The 19,517-nt window shown below is 51.7% G+C and overlaps 6 protein-coding genes across 6 annotated transcripts; 3 read left to right on the forward strand and 3 right to left on the reverse strand.

The window, feature by feature from the left end:
* Positions 1-731: 731 nt before the first annotated feature.
* On the forward strand, positions 732-1,829 carry J4E92_004593 (uncharacterized protein; the record flags this gene model as incomplete). The annotated part of the gene is made up of 1 exon (XM_051495983.1): positions 732-1,829. The coding sequence occupies one exon, from the start codon at positions 732-734 to the stop codon at positions 1,827-1,829; it is 1,098 nt and encodes a 365-aa protein (XP_051353823.1).
* A 2,076-nt stretch (positions 1,830-3,905) lies between these two features.
* J4E92_004594 (uncharacterized protein) lies at positions 3,906-5,144 on the reverse strand (the record flags this gene model as incomplete). The annotated part of the gene is made up of 1 exon (XM_051495984.1): positions 3,906-5,144. The coding sequence occupies one exon, from the start codon at positions 5,142-5,144 to the stop codon at positions 3,906-3,908; it is 1,239 nt and encodes a 412-aa protein (XP_051353824.1).
* Positions 5,145-5,755: 611 nt separating this feature from the next.
* J4E92_004595 (uncharacterized protein) lies at positions 5,756-7,831 on the forward strand (the record flags this gene model as incomplete). Its single annotated transcript, XM_051495985.1, has 1 exon — positions 5,756-7,831. The coding sequence occupies one exon, from the start codon at positions 5,756-5,758 to the stop codon at positions 7,829-7,831; it is 2,076 nt and encodes a 691-aa protein (XP_051353825.1).
* A 1,084-nt stretch (positions 7,832-8,915) lies between these two features.
* J4E92_004596 (uncharacterized protein) lies at positions 8,916-10,442 on the forward strand (the record flags this gene model as incomplete). The annotated part of the gene is made up of 1 exon (XM_051495986.1): positions 8,916-10,442. The coding sequence occupies one exon, from the start codon at positions 8,916-8,918 to the stop codon at positions 10,440-10,442; it is 1,527 nt and encodes a 508-aa protein (XP_051353826.1).
* Positions 10,443-13,399: 2,957 nt separating this feature from the next.
* On the reverse strand, positions 13,400-14,637 carry J4E92_004597 (uncharacterized protein; the record flags this gene model as incomplete). Its single annotated transcript, XM_051495987.1, has 5 exons — positions 13,400-13,531; positions 13,652-13,808; positions 13,898-14,065; positions 14,125-14,306; positions 14,380-14,637. The coding sequence occupies 5 exons, from the start codon at positions 14,635-14,637 to the stop codon at positions 13,400-13,402; spliced, it is 897 nt and encodes a 298-aa protein (XP_051353827.1).
* A 1,910-nt stretch (positions 14,638-16,547) lies between these two features.
* Positions 16,548-18,765, reverse strand: J4E92_004598 (uncharacterized protein; the record flags this gene model as incomplete). The annotated part of the gene is made up of 5 exons (XM_051495988.1): positions 16,548-16,853; positions 16,907-17,036; positions 17,086-17,291; positions 17,343-17,695; positions 17,748-18,765. The coding sequence occupies 5 exons, from the start codon at positions 18,763-18,765 to the stop codon at positions 16,548-16,550; spliced, it is 2,013 nt and encodes a 670-aa protein (XP_051353828.1).
* Positions 18,766-19,517: the final 752 nt, after the last annotated feature.

A 19,517-nucleotide genomic window follows, 5' to 3' on the forward strand; every position in this document is an offset into this window, starting at 1 on the left:
TACGGTGGTACTAACTGATAGTCGCATAGGGTACGTAGTGCGGAGTTAGGATATTGTTGCTACATGTCAGGCTAGCCAGGGTACGATTATGTACTTTCTGACTATCTGACATCTCTGACATGTCAAGGCAACGACAGCGCCCGACTTGTCTCCACTGGATGTCTCAAGAAACCACCGCGGAGGGTTTCTTCTCATATGTGCTGAACCTAATAAGTAGGACTAGTATGTCTGTCGGTGCCAGGTCTCGGACGAGTAAACCGGAAGATCCGGTGGGTACTTAGCGGAGTGGATTCACTCCGCCGATGAAGGAAAAGCGCGTCCAGCATAGCCGCTCAAGAGGTGATTGCCATCAGTTACTCGGCATTACTACGGCACTTTCAGTCCTGGAGGTTGCTGTGCGAAAGCGCCATGCAGGGTGTAGGTACTTCGAGGGCAGGTATGTTCGGCTAGCGTGAGTAGTCGGCCCGACACCTTCCCCTCATTAGTCATCTGAACGCGCCCGAGACGCGGGCGCGTCCCTTTCGTGCTTTTCCGTGTGCTCTGACGTAACTCGAGCACCACGAAGGAGCCTTCTCCGTGGAAACGTACCATCGTTTTCCAGCATGGCTAGGTAATGTAAAGCTGCGTGCCACGACGGTGGACGCTGGTGCTGAACCAACGCCATCGGCTCTCTTCGTCACGCACCCACGAACCTTTCCATACCTCGTCTTAGGTCACCACAGATTGTCTAGATGAACGCAATCCGCAACGCGATGAGTTCCGGTGCAGCGCGTAAACATTTCAGCAATGCATTCCCTTGGATCACATCACCCTTCATCGTCGGAGCGCCGATGCGCGTCATGTCTGGTCCGCGCCTAGCTCTTGCAGTGTCCCAGGCAGGTGGCCTAGGATTCATTGGGCCTGGCGCGAAACCCGAAGATACCGCTACGGATCTGAAGAAATTGCGCGAACTGCTGAAGGACGTACCAGACTCTACTTTCTCAGACGCATACCAATCCGGAAAGCGATTACCGATCGGCGTTGGATTCCAGCTCTGGAATGGGGATCTCAATTCAGCAACCAAGGCAGTGAAAGAACACCATCCTTGCGCTGCTTGGCTGTTCGCGCCTCGACATGGGCAGGAAGAGTTGGATGAATGGACGGCGCGCCTCCGCGAGGTAGCACCTGAGATCCATATCTGGATCCAGGTCGGGACCCTGAAGGAGTCTTTAGAAGCTGCAAAAAGCGACCATCCGCCAGATGTGCTGGTCATCCAAGGTGCGGAAGCAGGAGGCCATGGAAGAGCCACAGACGGTATGGGCATCATGACGCTCTTCCCCGAAGTCGCAGATGGCATTCGCGAGTCTGGTATCTCACTGATAGCTGCTGGGGGCATCGCCGATGGTCGCGGTGTAGCTGCTGCACTTGCTCTTGGGGCACAGGGTGTGGCTATGGGTACGCGATTTCTTGCATCTACCGAGGCGCGGATCAGCAAAGGGTATCAAAACGAAGTCGTACGCGCTACGGATGGTGCTCAGAGTACTACCAAGACTATGCTGTACAATCATCTCAGGGGTACTGTGGGGTGGCCTGAGCAGTATAGCCCGCGCGGTATTACAAATAAGAGCTGGCATGATCACCAAGCGGGTGTTCCGTTCGAGGAACTGAAGAAGCTCCATGAAGAGGCTGAGAATTCGGGGGATGCAGGGTGGGGTCCAGAAGGAAGACTGGCTACGTATGCTGGGGCTGCGGTTGGCCTTGTGCATAGTGTTGAAGATGCTGGAAGCTTGGTCAAGAGGATGCAGGACGAGACGAAGGCGATCATACAAGGGCTACACGCTGATGTTTAGACTGCTACAACGAAACTGTCGGTACGTCCTTCAAGCATGCGGCCATTTCTACGTGCTACATACCTTCTATGTCAAGAGAGTCTCCGATCCCTTCAGTTCGATGGAACGTCCTCATCAGATTCTGCGGGCTGAGATTCGTAGCCTGCTTGGTTGTCCGTCTGCACAACCCCAGAAGAGTGCGTTTGCTCCGAAGCAGAGTCCTGCGTCTGCTCAGATGCAGAACTATTAGCCTGCCCGGACGCATGGGTATGTGTCTGCCCGGGTGAAGTATTGCCCTTTTGCCGAAGTGCATAACTAGCAATCAGCTTACGCCATCGATCCTGCGTCGGGTTTGACAATGCTCTGTTCCTTTCTCTGTTCATGAATACTGTCGCATGTATCTCAACTACATTTGCTCGTCCTCGGGGTCCTCTATACGCTGCTAATTATTAGCTCGTAACCGATGTTATCTTCTGCGGGAGACTTACTACGCGTCGCATCGAGTACGTTGGATGCAACACAATCGCTAAGCAGACCAGTAAGTACATCAGTCCTGACATACCTCTTCCAAGTCCAATCTTTGCCATCAGCCTGGTCGATCGCGTCCCAATAGAGACAAAACTTGTGCATAAGGTCCCCGGTGCTTACTATAATCATTAAGATTAGTATGAAATCGACAATGTTTACCTTATTGAACTGTCACTCACAATATTCCAAGGCAACGCCTTCGTCATATTCAAGATACTTTCCGATGCACTCCATGTGTTTGTACCTATCTTGCATAGTGATATCAAGCTGCAAGAGTCTACCGACAACATGATCGAGCTGGTCGTCTGTTAGCTGCTCTATGAAGGCGTTGCGAGCGGCCATAAAGCAGGGCAGACTACTGATGCTTATGGCTTTCGTCAAGCTGAGAAGTGTATTCACGAATGCCGTGATGCGACCAACACTCAGGGGTGATTCTGGGTAATAACTTGTCGCCATCTTATGCTGCGCCGTATGATTGAGCGGGAGTGGGATGCTGATCGTATTTAGTCGCTTTAAATTTCTGCTTGGTCGTTCAGGTTTGCTAAAATCATCTAATCACAAGGTCAAATCAACTACAAACCGTAAGCATGTGAGTTGCCTCAGTCGAAGAATATAGGCAGTTAGCTTTTTAGACAACCTCAGCATGCCACTGTTACGTCCACGTTGAAAGGCAAAATCTCCCATACCCAAACCGCGTGAGGCATAGACTGACTACATACATCGACATTCTAGGTGTGATACCAGAAAATCAACGATTTAGAGTAGCGAGATACGCCACTACGAGAGACAATCAGGGATTTGAACATAACCCAAACGCCATTCTAAATTCTGAGCCAACATCCCCGTGATGTTCAAGCATGTAGCCATTGCTGCGTACTAATTACCTCCCATTTCAAGAAACCCCCCGTTCCGTTCCGTCCGATCGAGAGTCATCATCGGTTTCCACGGAAGGATGTTCGTAGCGTGCTTGATGCGCAGTTGTGGGAGTGTTCCCTTGCTCTGATGTCAATTTGAGCACTTCCTCTGATATCAAATTCTTTAATTGCTCCAACGTAGGGTATCCAGGCCGTTCGGATCTGCTGAGATCCGAGATTCTCCTAATGACCTCGTCGGACTGTGCGGCTGTCAGATGCCATATGAAAGTGGCGCGAGCGTGATTGAAACATGGCCAATCGCTCGTTAATGTGGCTTCCGTCAGGCTTGTGAGTATGTTGAGAGCTGCTGTGATGTCAGAGTCACTGAGAGATGGGGTTGTCATCGTACGCTCTGCGATGGGGTAGACGGGCGTGAGAATGACCATATAGTCGCTTTTTAAACTCTTAGGGATCGGATAGGTTTGCTGTAGCCATCGTATCACATGCTCGATTCGATGGAAACATGGAGAATCTAAGTCGTCCCCAATCGAAGGGTGTAGAGGCCTAACTGTTCTATGAGAGCACTGTGGTAGCAGTTGTGTAATGATATGAAATATTCAACGGATTTCCATGCCTCTATGTGACCAACAGCAACAAAGATCCGAATATTGCAAGTTACCCAAACGCCATCCGAGCATCTGAGCCGACACACTCATCAATAGTCATACCCCCACCCACTCTGCCCAACCCTCCCCACTCCCTCCCCATTACTCAATGCCCTCGCAACCTGAAACCCCTGCGTCAGCACGCCCACCGCATTATCCACACCAACATGCCCACTCCTAAACGTCCCAGGCACAGGCGGATCCTCACTCCTCTGTATAACTGCCCTCATCATCTCCTCACTCGCCTCGCCTTCATATCTCTCCAACACCAGTCTCCTTATCGCCACGTGCCACTCACCCATCCACTCCTCCTCACTAATAGTCGTGTACTCCTTCCTCCCCATACTATTCGTTCGTGAAAATGGCCATTCAGCTCTAACAACGCTCCAGCGCCGCGTCGCAAAGAACAAGACCGGCCAACTGAAGATCCACAGGAACGTCAAGTAGAAGACCCATCGCACCCATGTCTTCAGCCTCCAAGCATTCACACGGTGGCTCGTGTAGAAATCGACGTTTGCGTCTTCGACGGGGAAGGTTATGGAGATGTTGCCGCGGTAGTTTGTAGATCGGATTATGCCTTCGATCCTACTACGCAGATACGCTTCATCCAGACCCGTGACGTCGCGCCGCACACGGAAGATACGAAGTGCGCGTGGGGAGGCGCAGTATCTGTGGCACCACTCCGTCAAGCCCGGTTTCTGAGTCCCACCCACCTCAACATCTTGTTTTGAGCCCGGTGCCCTACACTTGAGAATCGTGCCGCGATGCGTTTTCTCGCTGTTCTCAGCCGTCGTGAGGGACATGGTGCCGAAGTTGTTGGCAATGTAATGCGCATGGATGTATTTTGACAGGTTGATGACGAGACGGAAGTCGGTTATGGTGCGCGACTTGGTCTCGTTGTTCCTCTTGAAGGTCTCGCGGTGCGTGCCCATTATGTAGATGAGGGGGGTTGGGGCCGCTTCGGCGAGGAGGCGGATGGAGTTCTCGAGGGCGGCGGGGTCGTTGTCGTAGAGCGGGTCTTGGACGTTTATCGTGGTATTTACGACGGGGTTTCCGTTCTTGAAAGAGGGTTTGGCGTGGTTCGTTGATGTGGTTGGGGGCGCGATGTGGTGGATGGGGATCGAGGATGCGGGTACATTGCTGGTACCTGCTTCGCTGTCGGTGTAGGAAGGCGGAAGACCAGAGATCTCGGGCGCATCGTCGTAGGTGTAGTCGTCGGGGGTGGTGTGGAGGGAGACGGCGTCTGGGTCGTCGCGGTAGCTGGGTGGGGGTTCGGAAGGTCTGCCCATGGTGTATGTTCTCGAGCGTGCGAAGAAAGGTCAAGGGAAAATACGTAGACAGAAATGAGATAGTATCGCGATTGAGATGGAGAAAGAAAGACGATACTTGGGTGTGGATGAGGCGTTCAAGGGGCCGGTGAGACGGAACAGGAGTCTCAGCCCTCTCCAGGCAGCCACTCACCCATTGGTCTATGCGGAACCACTATGCACGCTTTGGATGTTGTTTGCTGCATGTTAATGTTGGTATATCGACAGCACCATTCTGTGCGCCGGTTCATTAGTTTCACGACGATGTGCATCTAGTATACTCGCTGTATACATTGAGTAGTGATAGTCGTGACAGGCGACGCGGGGAAGTCGCGCGGTGACGCTAAATTTAAGCTTAACTCCGAAGCCAAAAATTTGGAGCTCGACGCGACAGAACCGTGGATGCGCCGTGACTCTTTACGCAAGCCACAACTATTGCCGGACCTAGATCGACCTCCACACTCACCTCCAATCTGGCCTCCATTATAATCTTGACACGCTGCTCACGCGCCTTCCGAGTCCCTCCACGCCTTCCCCGCAGAGCATGGGCAACCAGTAGCTCTTTCCCACGCGCATTCCACACCTCCCTCACCATGGCTTCCTCCGACGTCCCCATGACCGACGCAACTGTGCAGACTATTGATGCGACGCCGCAAGCCGACCAACATATCAGCCACGACGGCAAAGAATACACCACCATCAAGGAAGGCCTCGCGCATATTCTGGTCCCCCACGACATCCCCACGTCCACCGACCCAAGGCTGTCCAAAGAGGAACATGCAAAGCAACAAGTCTTCTACAATCCCATCCAGCAGTTCAATCGCGATTTGACTGTACTTGCGATCAAGACGTTCGGCCTGGACTCAATACAACGGAAACTGAAGAAGCACGAGCAATTCAAACAGAAGAGGGAACGCACGCGACAGCGGATACAAGCGGAACGGGCGGCGGGAGATACTACGAATCGTGGGAATGGTGAGACTGAGGCTCCTACCACAGATGAAAGTCTGTCTAAAAAGAGGAAGCTTGTAGAGGCTAATGGTGAAGAAGGTGCGGTCCACCCAAAGAGGCAGAAGACATTAGATAAATACGGTGCCGCCGAGCAAGAAGAAGAGGGTGGAGATGATCAGGATGATGCTACTGGTGCGAATGGAGGACGGACGCCCTGGAGACCATCCTTCAAAATCCTCGATGCCCTTTCCGCGACCGGTCTCCGTGCCCTACGATTCGCCAAAGAGGTCCCATTTGCAACCGCCGTTACAGCAAACGACATGTCACAGAATGCTGTCGACTCCATCAAGCTCAACGTAAAGCACAATAAACTCGAGGAGACGGTAACAGCAAAGACTGGTAATGCCATAGCCTACATGTACAGCTATTGCGACAAGAAAGGCTACGATGTCATTGACCTTGACCCATACGGCACTGCCGCTCCCTTCATCGACGCAGCCATACAAGCCATCAACGACGATGGATTACTGTGTGTAACTTGCACCGACTCTGCCATCTTTGCGTCACACGGTTATCTCGAGAAGACCTACTCGCAGTATGGAGGACTGCCGTTCAAGGGTGAGCCTTGCCACGAAGGCGGGTTACGCCTGGTTCTACACGCCATTGCAACTTCGGCCGGTCGATACGGCATGGCTATCGAGCCCCTACTTTCTCTCTCTATTGACTACTACATACGGGTCTTCGTACGAGTGCGCAAAGCGCCCACCGACGTCAAGCTCCTTGCCGGCAAGACTATGCTTGTCTACCATTGCGAAAGCGGCTGTGGTGCATGGACTACCCAATTCCTTGCTCGCAACAAAGTCCTGAAGAACAAGAACGGCGATCCAATGTACAAGCACGGCTTTGCACAAGGGCCCTCCGCGGACCAACACTGCGAGCACTGCGGCCACAAGACCCACCTGTCAGGACCAATGTACGGCGGGCCGTTGCATAATGTCGGTTTTATCGAAAGAGTACTAGCGCAGCTAAACGAAGTTGACAAGCAGACGTACGCGACAACGGATCGTATCGAAGGAATGCTGCATACAGCATTGGAGGAGATCACGTTTGGCACCAAGCTGGACAAGTCAAATGGGGGAAAGACTCAGGTCCTAGATCCCCTCATTCCGAAGTCCGATCCTGCAGAGGTAGACCACCACCCATTTTTCATCATCCCAAGTTCGGTAGCGAAGATAGTTCACTGTTCAGCGCCGCCGTTGGCGGCCATGCGTGGTGCGCTACGACATGCGGGGTTTAGGGTGACGATGAGCCATTGCAAACCTGGCTCCATCAAGACCGACGCATCGTGGAAGGACATTTGGCACATTATGCTCGAATGGGTGCGGCAAAGAGCGCCGCTGAAGAATCTGCCCAAAGCAGGAAGCCCAGGCGCCGCCATTCTTGCAAAGTCCAACGCAACAGGGTACACAAAAACGTCAACTGCCGACATAGCACCTGCTCAAGTACCGGCCGATCCGGCGCCTGAAGCGCAAAGCAATGGAGAAAACAGCGGCGATGGTTCGGCGATGACATCCGCAAAAGATCTGCCAGCTTACCTCAACACCAAGTTCGAGGTCAACTTTGACGAGAAGCTTGGTAAGGATCACGACAGGGGCAAATACGTCCGCTACCAGCTCGCGCCCAGGGAGAATTGGGGTCCGATGTCGCGCGCGAAATAATTCAATCATCAGCGAATAATACCAGTTCCACTATTGCATCCCAGCTCGCACGTTTATCGCTCCACAAACTGCATGTGCGCTGTGCGTTGTGCGTTGTTTACGCGCATCTCTCCAATAATCATCTCGCGTGGCACACATGATGTTCGCCGTTCGTCAAACATCGGCGCGCGTTGCGCAGATCCAACGTCATCGTCCGATGTGCTTAGGTAAGGGGTAGACATGCAAGCTGCATCGGTAATGCCCCGTCTTCCTTGTCCATATCGCAGATGCACGTTATTTTTTCGGCCAAAGCTTTTCCACATCTACGATCCACATGCTGCAGCATGCATGGAGCGCGCTCAGATGGCCGCATCGGTAAGCGGCCAAGCGGAGATGGGCCTGCTTCTGTACCTGCAGCTTTTGATGTTTACCCGAGCCTGGGGCTCCCGTGCCAGTGCGATTTGAATTGCTGGGTTGGTTGCTCCGCGGGGGCGAGTATCTGGATGTACGCGGGTCGAGATTTCTCAGCAAGAAACGTAGACCGGGTGTATGCTTAAGCGTTAAGCTACCCCCAAAGAGCACTGGCGACATCGCCGAAGCCTTGGAAGGAACCCGGTTTTGTTAATTATCGTTGTTGATCTCTTGCGGGGCGGGAGCACTAGCGGCTCAAAACTTAAACGCTCCACCATGTCATCACGTCGTCACGTTGTCTGCACGCGGCAAATCGTGGAAAACACGCCCCCTGTACGCACGCGTTCACGCAGCGCCCAGTTTTTCCAGCAGGCATTGAGGAGCACAGAGCAGGCAAGATTCAGCAGCGCATCTTCTGATTCGTCCGAAATGTCTTCCCGATGCCAATCCCGAGATTCCCATGTCGTGGCCGACTTTTCGATATTCGCGGCTTGCACTACCGCATCCGTTCAGTCATGAAATCATAGGTGTTAAACCTATTTCGGCGGCGACGCTTGTGGTCATCGATGTGAAATCAGTAGGAAGTAGCGTTGACGCGATGCGGTCACTGATGCGCGATGCGCGTATATAACCATTACAGACGCCGTCCATTGTCCCAGCCGCACAACACCTCGACCCGACAATCGACTTCAAGATGTTGACCAAGAGCCTCTTCACCACTTCGGTCCTCGCAGCTTTCGCTGCTGCCGCTCCTGCGCCCCAGGACGGCTACAGCGCTGCTAAGCCGACTGAAGATGTCCCAGGCTACACCAACGCGGATGCCAGCTTCTCCGTTACCTTCACGCCAGCTGCCACACCCGCTTCGGTTTTCGGTCCTGACTCTCAGGTTGCTGCCATCCCCACCGCACCTGGCTCAGCTCCTCCCCGAAGGAGTTCAGATGTCACTGGCGCAACCAGCCATGGCCCATTCGATGGCACTCCCACTACCACTGGAGCTGCTAAGGCGCCTACTACCATCGGCACTGCCATCGCCCCCATGCCCCCAAACCCCACTGCTACCTACTACAACACCAATGGCAAGCCCCAGAACCCCATGCCTATTCCCTATACGCCCGCTGGTGGTCTCGGTACCAACGGCAGTGAGCCCCGCTACATGGTGAACAGCGACTTCGACTACGAGTCCATCACCCTGGGTCTTTACCAGGAATGGATCGAACTCGACCTGTTCAACAACGGTCTCGCCATCTTCTCCGCAGAGGATTTCCTCGACGCTGGTCTGACTGCTGAGGACCGCGCCTACATTGCCTTCATGGCCCAGCAAGAGAGTGGCCACGCCACCCTCTTGACCAACATGCTCGGCGAGACTGCTCCTCCCCAGTGCACCTACAACTACCCTTACCGCACCGTCCGCGAGTTCATCGACTTCAACCAGAAGCTCACCCGCTGGGGCGAGTCTGGCGTCTGGGGCTTCCTCGCCCACTTGGACTCCCGCGAGGTTGCCTCCCTCCTCTCCCAGTCCATTGCCACCGAGGCCCGCCAGCAAATGTCTTTCCGCCAAATGCTCGGCCTTGCGCCCCAGCCCGTATGGTTCGAGACCGGTATCCCGCAGTCTTGGGCATGGACCTACCTGGCACCCTACATCAGCTCGTGCCCTGAGAACACAACTCGTCTCGCATGGCAAAACTTCCCCACGTTGCTCATCGACAACCAGGCCAACCCCAACCGCTTCTCGCCCAACGATACCAAGCCCCACGAGGTAGTTGGCGACCGCATCGCTGACCCCTCTGACTCCACCATCCCCGCCGATGAGTCCTGCGTCAACATCAACGGCACTGAGCACCCAGGCTACTCCTGCGGCCCTGCCATCGCGCGCAACCACAGCGAACCCCTGTCCTTCCCCGGCAAGAAGATCAACTTCACCTGGGAGAAGCCCGGTCAGGCTGTCGGCCCCAACAACTCTTACGTCACGGATACCAGTGCCGGCGCCCCCGCGTACGTTGCCTGGGTCAGCCAGCTGAACTTGACATACACGCCCCTTGAGGTCACTGGCGAGAACACTGGTTTCACATACCAGCCCGCTGCTGAGGTCTATGAGGGTGACCCATCCGTCAACGGTACCATGTTCGTTGCGCTGACTGATGCCAACCCCTTCCTTACTCCTTTCAACTTGAGCATGATCAACCCCCACGTTGTTGCTCTTGGTCTGTACCAGGCTGGTTAAGTCTGTGCGATGAGAGATGAGAATGTGGATGTCATGATGCTACTGTAGCATTGTAGGCATGTAAAGTTAGTGGATGAGGCCTATGAGCCATGTAATTAGTTGAGAGGATGACGATGTTGTATGATAGTCGGTGGATGGATGATTGAGAAACAAAGTAATGCGTAATGATACCAATTTGTCATCATCAAAAGATCTTCGATGTTTGTCAATGTGATGTGCGACACTTCTCTCACTACATCGCTTCCCACTGACTTCGTTTTTGTGCGCTTGGCAGGGCATATAAAAGCTGTCTTTCTTCCCATTCTTCATATCTTCTCATCCTCTATCCAACCCTTGGTTGTGTTTTCCAAAAAGCGAACCATTCTGATGCATGGCTGTCTCTGCCTCCGCGTTCTCCTTCAATATGTCGCAACGTCCGCCACATGTGTCCAGATTTCGGCGTCCACCCCTACATGTTTATCCGAAACCCCAAAAGACACAACGGGGTTGCATATGCTTGTGCGAGACCCCAAAAACTAGCAATATTCGATGCGATGAGCCTTGCGCATGCCACTCCAAAAAACAACCATTCCACGCGCAATGTCTCGGGGTTTCCGTATAAAACTTCTACGACAGCGCGCTTCCACTTCTCCTCTTTATTTCTCTCACTCCAACAAAGTGAGCTCAAAATTTCAAAACATCCACAAACAAGACGAATGTCCGTCCCTGCCTTTTGTGGTGTTCCTCAACTGCAGTAACTGTCGCATTGCTGTATCACCAAAAGATGTAGGCGACCTACGAATGTCTGTCCCAAACCCGAAACAATCTGACCCGTTGGCGATGAGAACTATGCGGTTGCCCTTTCTAAACTTCTAAACTTATTCTCCAGTGTCACATGGTCTCTTGGCCTCTTACATAAAATACCTACTACACTGCACCTTTCCACGTATTCTCCAACACTCCAAAACGACCAGTCGGTTTTCTCGAAAAAGCGAGCTGAAACCTTGATGTTGGCGTCTGGCTTTTCGCCTTCTTTTGGCATTACTCAGGTGCACCACAAGAGTTTGCGGACATACACATGTGTGTCTGAGATCGAAAACTTCTTTCTCGCGTCTGATGGCAGTGGTGCGCTCGTCTTACTTGGAAACATTTGCGCGTTCCATACATGGTGCTTCTCTTCTTTTTATCTTAAGCCATTACCGCATTCCTGTCTTCTACTCCGAAATTCGAGATACTCACAGCCGTGATTTCTGGTTCTCCAAAGCCGATAAAAGCTGAGGCCATGGACGGTCTGCTCTTCTCTCGTGCCACCGAGATCATACCTGTTCATCCGGCCGCTATGTTTCACAAAAAATGGTCACTACGCTCCTCTGTTCCACTCTAAAATACCTTTGCTACCAGCAATGATTCCTGGGGTTCCTAAAAAGTCAAAAAACGAAGCAATGGGCGTCCTGCTCTCCTCTTGTGTTGTTAAAAATGTACCTGGTTCTCCGCTACGTTTCACACAGCCTCTTTACCAATTTCCTCTCTTCCACTCCCAAAATTACTGAGCTCAAATCTATGAGTCCTGGGTTTTCAAAAGGGTGACATCATGAACCTATGTGCTCTTCTCTCCTCCTTTGTTGACGGAAGTCCTATAACAGGGATTGCGCGATGTTACCAAAATGCGCACAGAACTTGTTAATGTCCGGTCGAACCGAACCAAAATATCCCACGTGCATGGACATAAGAGCTGTGTGTTCGCAATCCAAGAAGCTTCTTAAGGCACTGCTCTGCATCTAACCTTCTGTATGAAGTAACCATGAGACTGTCTTCCTCTCTTCCCTCCTACCTTAACGTACTTCAAAAATCGGGAAGTGACATCCAAAACCATGGTGTCGGCTCAAAATGGCCGTTTCTGCTTCTTTCTTGTGTTGCATTGAGTGCTCAAATGCGATCTACCTCAAACACCGAAAACAGCGTGAGCCCAGACGATGTTCTGCGGAGTCCAAAAGACCTTCAAGACCTTCATTATGAGAGCTTTGCGCTTCACCTGTTTCTGATCTTCCCAGAAACTAGCTCTTGGCGTATGGCGTTCCTATAAAGTGCCCACCAGTCTGTCTTTCTTTCTCTTTTCAAACATTCACGTACTCCAAAACGTAGGAATTGATTTACAAACACCAAGTCCAGAACACCATGTTCGCTTTTCTCCCTCTTTTGTGTAGCATCATATGCGCAGAAGCGATCTTCTCAACTCACCAAAAAAGATGCAGGATCTGACCATGTTCTGCGGATACCAAAAAGAGAAATCGGCAATGCATGAGGGTCGCGCTTCGCCTTTCTACAATCATCTCAGCAAATGTTCCTAGGTTTCTAGCGTTACCTATAAAACATCTACGATATGATCTTCAAACTTCTACTTCCACATCTCACACTTCGAAACATGGATTTTAAAGTCTAAGATAATGAGTAATCGTCTGATGGCCGTTCCTGCTTCTCTCCTTCGGTTATTCGAGACATACAATCTTGCGCTGCATTACCAAAAATATACCCTCCAGTCTAGATGTTCTGCCGAGTCCGAAAGAGCTTCTCGGTCGCCTCATGGGGGCCGCGCGTTCGCCATTCTCAAACTTTCTCAGGAGTTATTGCCCAGTTTCCTGCGGTTTGTGGAGAATGTTCACGAGACCACCTTTCTACCTCCACTTCTATTCTGAAGCGCGCATACTTAGAAAAGCAGGAGCAAAATTGCAAAGAAGTTGGTGGCAAATGCATGACCATTTGCGCTCCTCCCGCCCCATTATCTCGACTATACAGTGATGCGCCGTGTCGCCGAAAGACCTTGCCATCGCATGCATGGTTCTGCAGAGTCTGAAAAGAAACCAAGGTTATGCACGATGAGAACTGCGTGTTCGCCTTCCCGAATCCCTTCCAAATAGCAGGAGTGAAGAAGCCATGTGTACCGCTAAAGTCGACCGCGCAATCAAGACCAAGCCTGACATCTAGATCGGCAACGTCGCATTAGCAGGCAAACAGCTTCCCCTCTCCATCTCAATCCTCGCTGTCGCATTGACCACCAGCCCCGCCAACGGACTAGTTCCACACTTCAATCCCAGTACAAAAGCCTGGCTATGCTGTCGTACCTGTTAGTCCAAGGCTCCTTCAACAAAAAACAAAAAGGCGTGCGAAGTCTGCGGATGTTCGGAAAACGACGAAAGGGAGAGTGATGAGCGAGAAGAGTTGCAAGAACGTACCACATCCGCCAAAAACGGCGCCGTATGCGTATGATCCATCGGATACTCCTTATCCACCACCCCCTTCCCCAACAGCTTTTGCGCTTGCGCGGCGTAACTTCCATGTTGCACGAAGTATACATGTGATGCAGGGCCGCCTAGTTCGATGGCCGATAGCCTGTGTCGAATATCAGTCAGACTCATTCTTTGCTCCTCAAAATCGCAGATGGTAGACATTGATGTGCTTGACCTGTTGATATCACTTACATATTGTAGTAAGCGAATCTTCCGGGAGTGAAGCTGTAACTCCCCGACTCCCAAACATTGGTGGGGAGTTGCGATGAGATCACTATGCCAGAGGCGCCGAGGGAGAGGAAATTGGAGGCTGCGGTTTTGATGTAGGAGGGGAATGTATGGACAACCTCCGTAGCGTTGCTGTTGGGTGGACATAAAGTTTAGCGGCTGTGATTAGGCATTGCTCTTGGGTAACTTACTTGAATGTCACTCCACACGTCTCATCGCCCACACCAGGGCAAGGTGGTCGACCTTTATCTCCTGTTGAGCTAGTCGAGCCATTTTGAAGCGTGCCGGCGTCATTGATGCCGAACTCGATTATAACCCAGTCGCCGGGTTGGAGGGCTTTGGCGATTCTGTCGAAGCGGCCTTCGCGTGTGAACTGTAGTAGTTAGAAATTAGCCCGTCTTCTCCCTTCGATTTGAGCTTTGGGAGAAGAAGAAGAGGGTACGCACCGAGCGCGCGGATCGTCCGGCATAAGCGGAGTTGTTCACTTTGGCGTTGGTGCCGAATGAGTATTGGAGATATTGGCCCCAGCCTTCCGTACCGTTGTGGCCTCCATCTGGCGCGGTTGTAGAGTCGCCTGCAATCCAGATAGTTGGCACGGTTGCTCTTGTAGCTGCACTTGCGTGTTTTTCGGAGAGGCTTTGGGGTAGCGCCGAGGCCGCGGTGCCGAAGCCCAGAATATATGGTAACGATGTTTGGAACTTCATACTCGAAACAGATACACAAAACTACCAAGCAGCTGATCTGATGTGTCTGAGATACTGACTGGGGTCTACTCCAAGCAATTGTGAGTGTTGCGCCAAGCGCTCAGTACTTATACCGACGCCTCCACAACGCCACCGGAACATATCATCTCTGCAAATTGTCGCAAGGGGTTTAGCAACGCCATCAGCATGCTAGTCTCATCTCCGCAATTCTAAGACGTTAGAGATGCGCGGGAATAGCATCAAAAGTCTCGCCGATCCGGAGGCCCCGCATGGTCCAGGGTCAACCCGCACTCGGTTATCGGGGCAGCAATTACCGAACAGTCCAGATCTTCCGTCGCTCGAAAGGATGATAAGAAGAACGCGATACGCGAAAAGAGATCGCGTGGTGTTAAAGGAGCCGTGATGGAAAGAGTATGTGCAACGCGACGCGAAGACATGGCGGTATGACGTCACCAGCACATGCCGGCAAGCGAGGAGAATGTGCGAAGTACGGACGCTGGTGCTCGTTATAAAACCTCCTCTTCGTACCGAGGTTTCCGCCCTTCTTATTACACTTTGCAGTATTCACCACATCCAAAATGGGAGAGCTGGCTCGAGATGAGTTGCGCGCCTTCCTTTGGCTTTCATGCCACCGAAGAATCTTCCCAACCTAGACACGGTTTCTGGCCTTCTCGCCTTCTAGAATCTGGCCTGCAACATCGGTTATGACGGCTGTTTTCTTATAAAACCCGTTTAGAAGATAATCATTTCTTTTCTTTTTTTTTTTTGGGAAAACTGTTGCCTTCTGACTATAAAAGCTTCTGCTGTCTAGTCACCATCTTCCTCAACACACCAGCAAATCATTAATGTTTCCTGAAGATTGAGTACGGACCGCCATGTGGCGACTTTCTACCTACTAAAGCTTTCTATATACATTGGATATCGAAAAATCTAGCAAATATCGACATGAGTGTGTACTCAGCACACCAAAACGTATACGGGGTTACAGCATGACGGCAAGCTCGTTCAACCTTGCCATGTTACCTTCTAGAGTTTGTAGGTTGACGTTCGATATAACACGCTACCTATTCTCTCCTCCATATTCTTCCATTAACATTGCGACTTTGCCGCTCTCCAAAACGCTAGACCATCCAACCATGTCTTTCGTCCACTTGTGGCTCGCACTACACAGCTCGAAAACACAACCTGTCATACCAATGACTTCGCAGCGGTCAAGAAACTACTACCCTACCTTTACATGCGGAATGAACTTTCGAATGTTTCAAAGGATATACTCATTAGTGCATGATACCGATGCGCGGTATAAGAACTTCTAATCGTTCGGCTTTGCCCCTTTCTTCATAACTTCAATCGACCATTTCCCTTAAATCCCCAAAACTTAAACACCATCATCGCATGTTCGGGTGCATACTATCCTCGAGCACTTCAAAAATCATCAACGTGGCTATATGTTCGCTCGAAATCCAGAAAGGCGCATCGTTGTCGCAATGTGAGACGTGCGCTTAGCCTCCTATGCTGTATAAATACGTACCGCTTCCCTTCTCACTCCTCCAGACCATGGATTACGAAGACCTGAGGCGAGCATACAAAAATACGACTGGGAGACGGAATGTCTCTGAGAATTGCGCCGATGCCTTTTGAAGTACTCAGTGCAAAGGTTAGTCCAAGGATTTGATGCGTTTCCTTGTTCCAAAAGTTGATATTCACACAACCATGTCACCAAGTTACGAATCAGAACCAGTATATGAGAGCAGAGCCCGTGAGCATTCTCCAGGACTGCGGACAGTGATAGCATATCCTGATGAAGCATCGTTCCCAACTATGTATGCAGAAGCGCAGCCCATGTCCCAAACGCCTCGTTCGCCATCCAGACCAAGCTCTCACATGCGCCACCCTTTCAACCCCATCCTCTAAGTACAGGCAACATCGCCAAGCCCTGACATCTCCCTCACAGCAGTCTCAACCTCACCCACACTCAGACCACTCTCAAATGTAGCAGTGAAGGAATCCCCGCCCGTGTATTTGAACGCACGATCGCCGAACTTCTCCTTGAGCGAAGTTTCGTCGCCCCAACCAGATCCTGTGACCTCGAAGGACCCGCCGAAGCCCGTTTGGAGAACCTTGCAGGCCGCCGTGTTGGGGCGTGGTGCTGGTGCTTCTGGTGCTGGCTCGGGCTCGGTGTCTGGGGCGGGACGGTTGTGGAAGTTGCAAATCTCCTAGAGTGTTGTTAGTTCACGATCTTCGTCGGGACGTGTAGGAGGTGACAAACATTCTTCAGATCTTCATTGACGACCTCGCCGCCCTCGACGATCGGACGGCCTGGGACTGATTTCTCGGGTGTTGGAGCTCTCTTGGTGAAGAGAGAACGCTTGGCTGCCGCATCGGGGAGGTCGCAAAGTCTGTGGCCGAGTTAGTTCGTGATGATTTGAGGCAAGGAAAATATCGTACGTATTCTGCGCCAGATTGTATGGTACTTTGAGGCTGTCCTTGTCGGGCTTTGGCGATGTAGGATATTCCTCGCCTTCTTTAAACGGATCGTCGTTCCTGACTTCAGAGTTCTTCAACATGAACTTCTTCATGTCTGCCGGTGCGGTGTCGTCGCCCCAGTTGCTGCTTAGTCCCGGGATGCTGAAGAGATATGCAGCGAGTCCGGCCTTCCGTCATTAGCGTTTTGTGCTGGGTTGGAGATGTTGCCGAATACTTACTATGGCTGGTGCCGCAGCGGATGTTCCATCAACTGCTTCAGTGGAGTCATCCTTGTCGTTATGCTTCGCAGCAACAACTTGAACTGCGTCGGCGTATACATCGACTTGGCCGCCTTGGCCCTCCTTGCCTTGGACTGTGTGTGCGTAATACTTCCCGGTCTGGTCCACGCCACCCACAGTGATCATTTCAAACCTATTGTCGGTGCCATAGGTTTGCGGTATGAGGGAATCCAGAGTGCGATGTTCTCCATCATTACCCGCGGCGATAACAAGCGTGACACCGTCTTTCTTGCATTCCGCGAGTGCATACTCCAATACCGCAATCTTACCAGGATGCTCTTCTTTGTCCCAGCCTGAACTGTTGTTAGTGTGGTCTAGGACCAGGTCGTGGAAGGCAACACTTACCATAAGATAGGTTGATAATGTACCTTGCATTAGGGTCGGGATTCTCAAGCCGTTGTTTCCTAATGTCCTTTCTTGTCCACGCGAAGGCATACTCTAGCGCTGAGTCCGTAACGCCGCGTGGTTTAAGATCAGGTCGGTCAGGGTTCAAAGGGTTCTTGGCCCAATTCCTCATCTTCACGACAACAAGATTTGCTTTCGAAGCCACACCACTGACGTATCCGGCTGCGATGCTCGCAACCATAGTGCCGTGACCAGTGACATCCGTCATATCCTCTGGACCTTGTTGATCTGGCGTGAGCCCAATACCAGCGAATGTGTATCGGTTAGCAACAGTAAAGTCTCGAACCTCGCGCTCCGAAGCATCGAATTCTTGGTGGCTCTTACGATAACCACTATCGAGGACGTAGATAGTTTGACCTTTGCCGAGTGAAGGTTCGAACACGTAGTTCGGTAGCTTTGTGGGGTCGTTTCTCTGGTTCCTGGCTGATAGCAACTGGAGATGAGCTGCACTCTCATCCCTCTGGTTGAGTGCCTGAGCTTTGACATGAAGTGAACTTGGAAGTAGTGAACTCGGATCTTCCTGCGGAGGGATGACGCGCAGCTCGCCATCGTCTTCAGTAATTCGCTCGATGAATCTTATGATAGGATCCTGGCGCACAATAGCGGCCTCCGCGTCAGTAAGATTGAGATATTGACAAGAAACATATTCGAGCTCATCGAAAGCGATTATGTCACCTTCCTTGTCACCAAGCGGCGGCTTCTTGGCCCACTCTTCGTATTGGGCTCTGTTGATGCCGTCAATGGTGCTGAGGAGATAGGCTCTGGGAATATCTTCCTCTCTCTTGACGCGCTTCGTAGTCTCCATGGTCCCTGCTGGAGAGGCGTCATTTGAATCTTGCTGGCATGTATCTCCCTCGTTTCCCTTGTTGTCTGAGGGGGCGCATGATGATTTCACCACGGGGTTGGCCGAATCGATGGGGCTGGTTGATCCAGTTCCCACTTCGTCATTGGTAGCCATCCTGTGATGGAGGGAGACAGCAGGCCCAGTTGTAGCGGCTCCAATAGTGATGTGTGTAAGGAAGACTGTGACTGCTCCCAGAACAACGCGCGAGATGTGAACCATGTCAGAAGCCTTGGCGAAGCGGGGAAGTTCACAGCGAATCGGATAAAGAGGTGCTCAATTGCCGCGAACACCCAATCGAAGAAGCAGTAGTCTGATGGATGCGAAATTTGTGATTTGTACAAGGTGGTATGAGAGTAGTCGTTGCTGAATGTGCGTGTATGATCTCGCTTTTAGAGCGTCATGCCTTCTTCATATGTTCAAACACATGAACAGAAATAGAGCAGTTACTTTGACCAGCCCACAATGACAAACGGAATGGTTCCATGCCGACGAGGAAACAGTACTGTTCGGATGCCTGACGCCTCCCTCAGGTTTGAAATTGCCAGCCTGTTCTGACGCCGAGGGGCGTAAGGCATATTCGAGGTACTTTATCTTTGGATCAGAACATACCGGTCCTGCGGCACGGAAGTTTGAATGGACGCTGCATAGGACGACTGAACGATATTTTTGTGTTGGGAAAAGGTCAGTCTCGATCAACGTGAGCCCTGCTCAACGGGTCAAAGAGGAGTCCAGCTGTCTGCTAGACGCGCTCCTTTTAGCCAGATCACCCATATTCTCTGAGTTCGATGAGCTGGAGAAGTGACCGCGACAGAGTTGCTGCGCAGAACCTCCAAAGATCTGCGTAGCAACATTCTTGAAACGTACGT

Source organism: Alternaria infectoria (assembly GCF_024043175.1).
Source record: "Alternaria infectoria strain BMP 0036 chromosome Unknown scaffold_6, whole genome shotgun sequence".
Taxonomy (NCBI): Eukaryota; Fungi; Ascomycota; class Dothideomycetes; order Pleosporales; family Pleosporaceae; genus Alternaria; species Alternaria infectoria.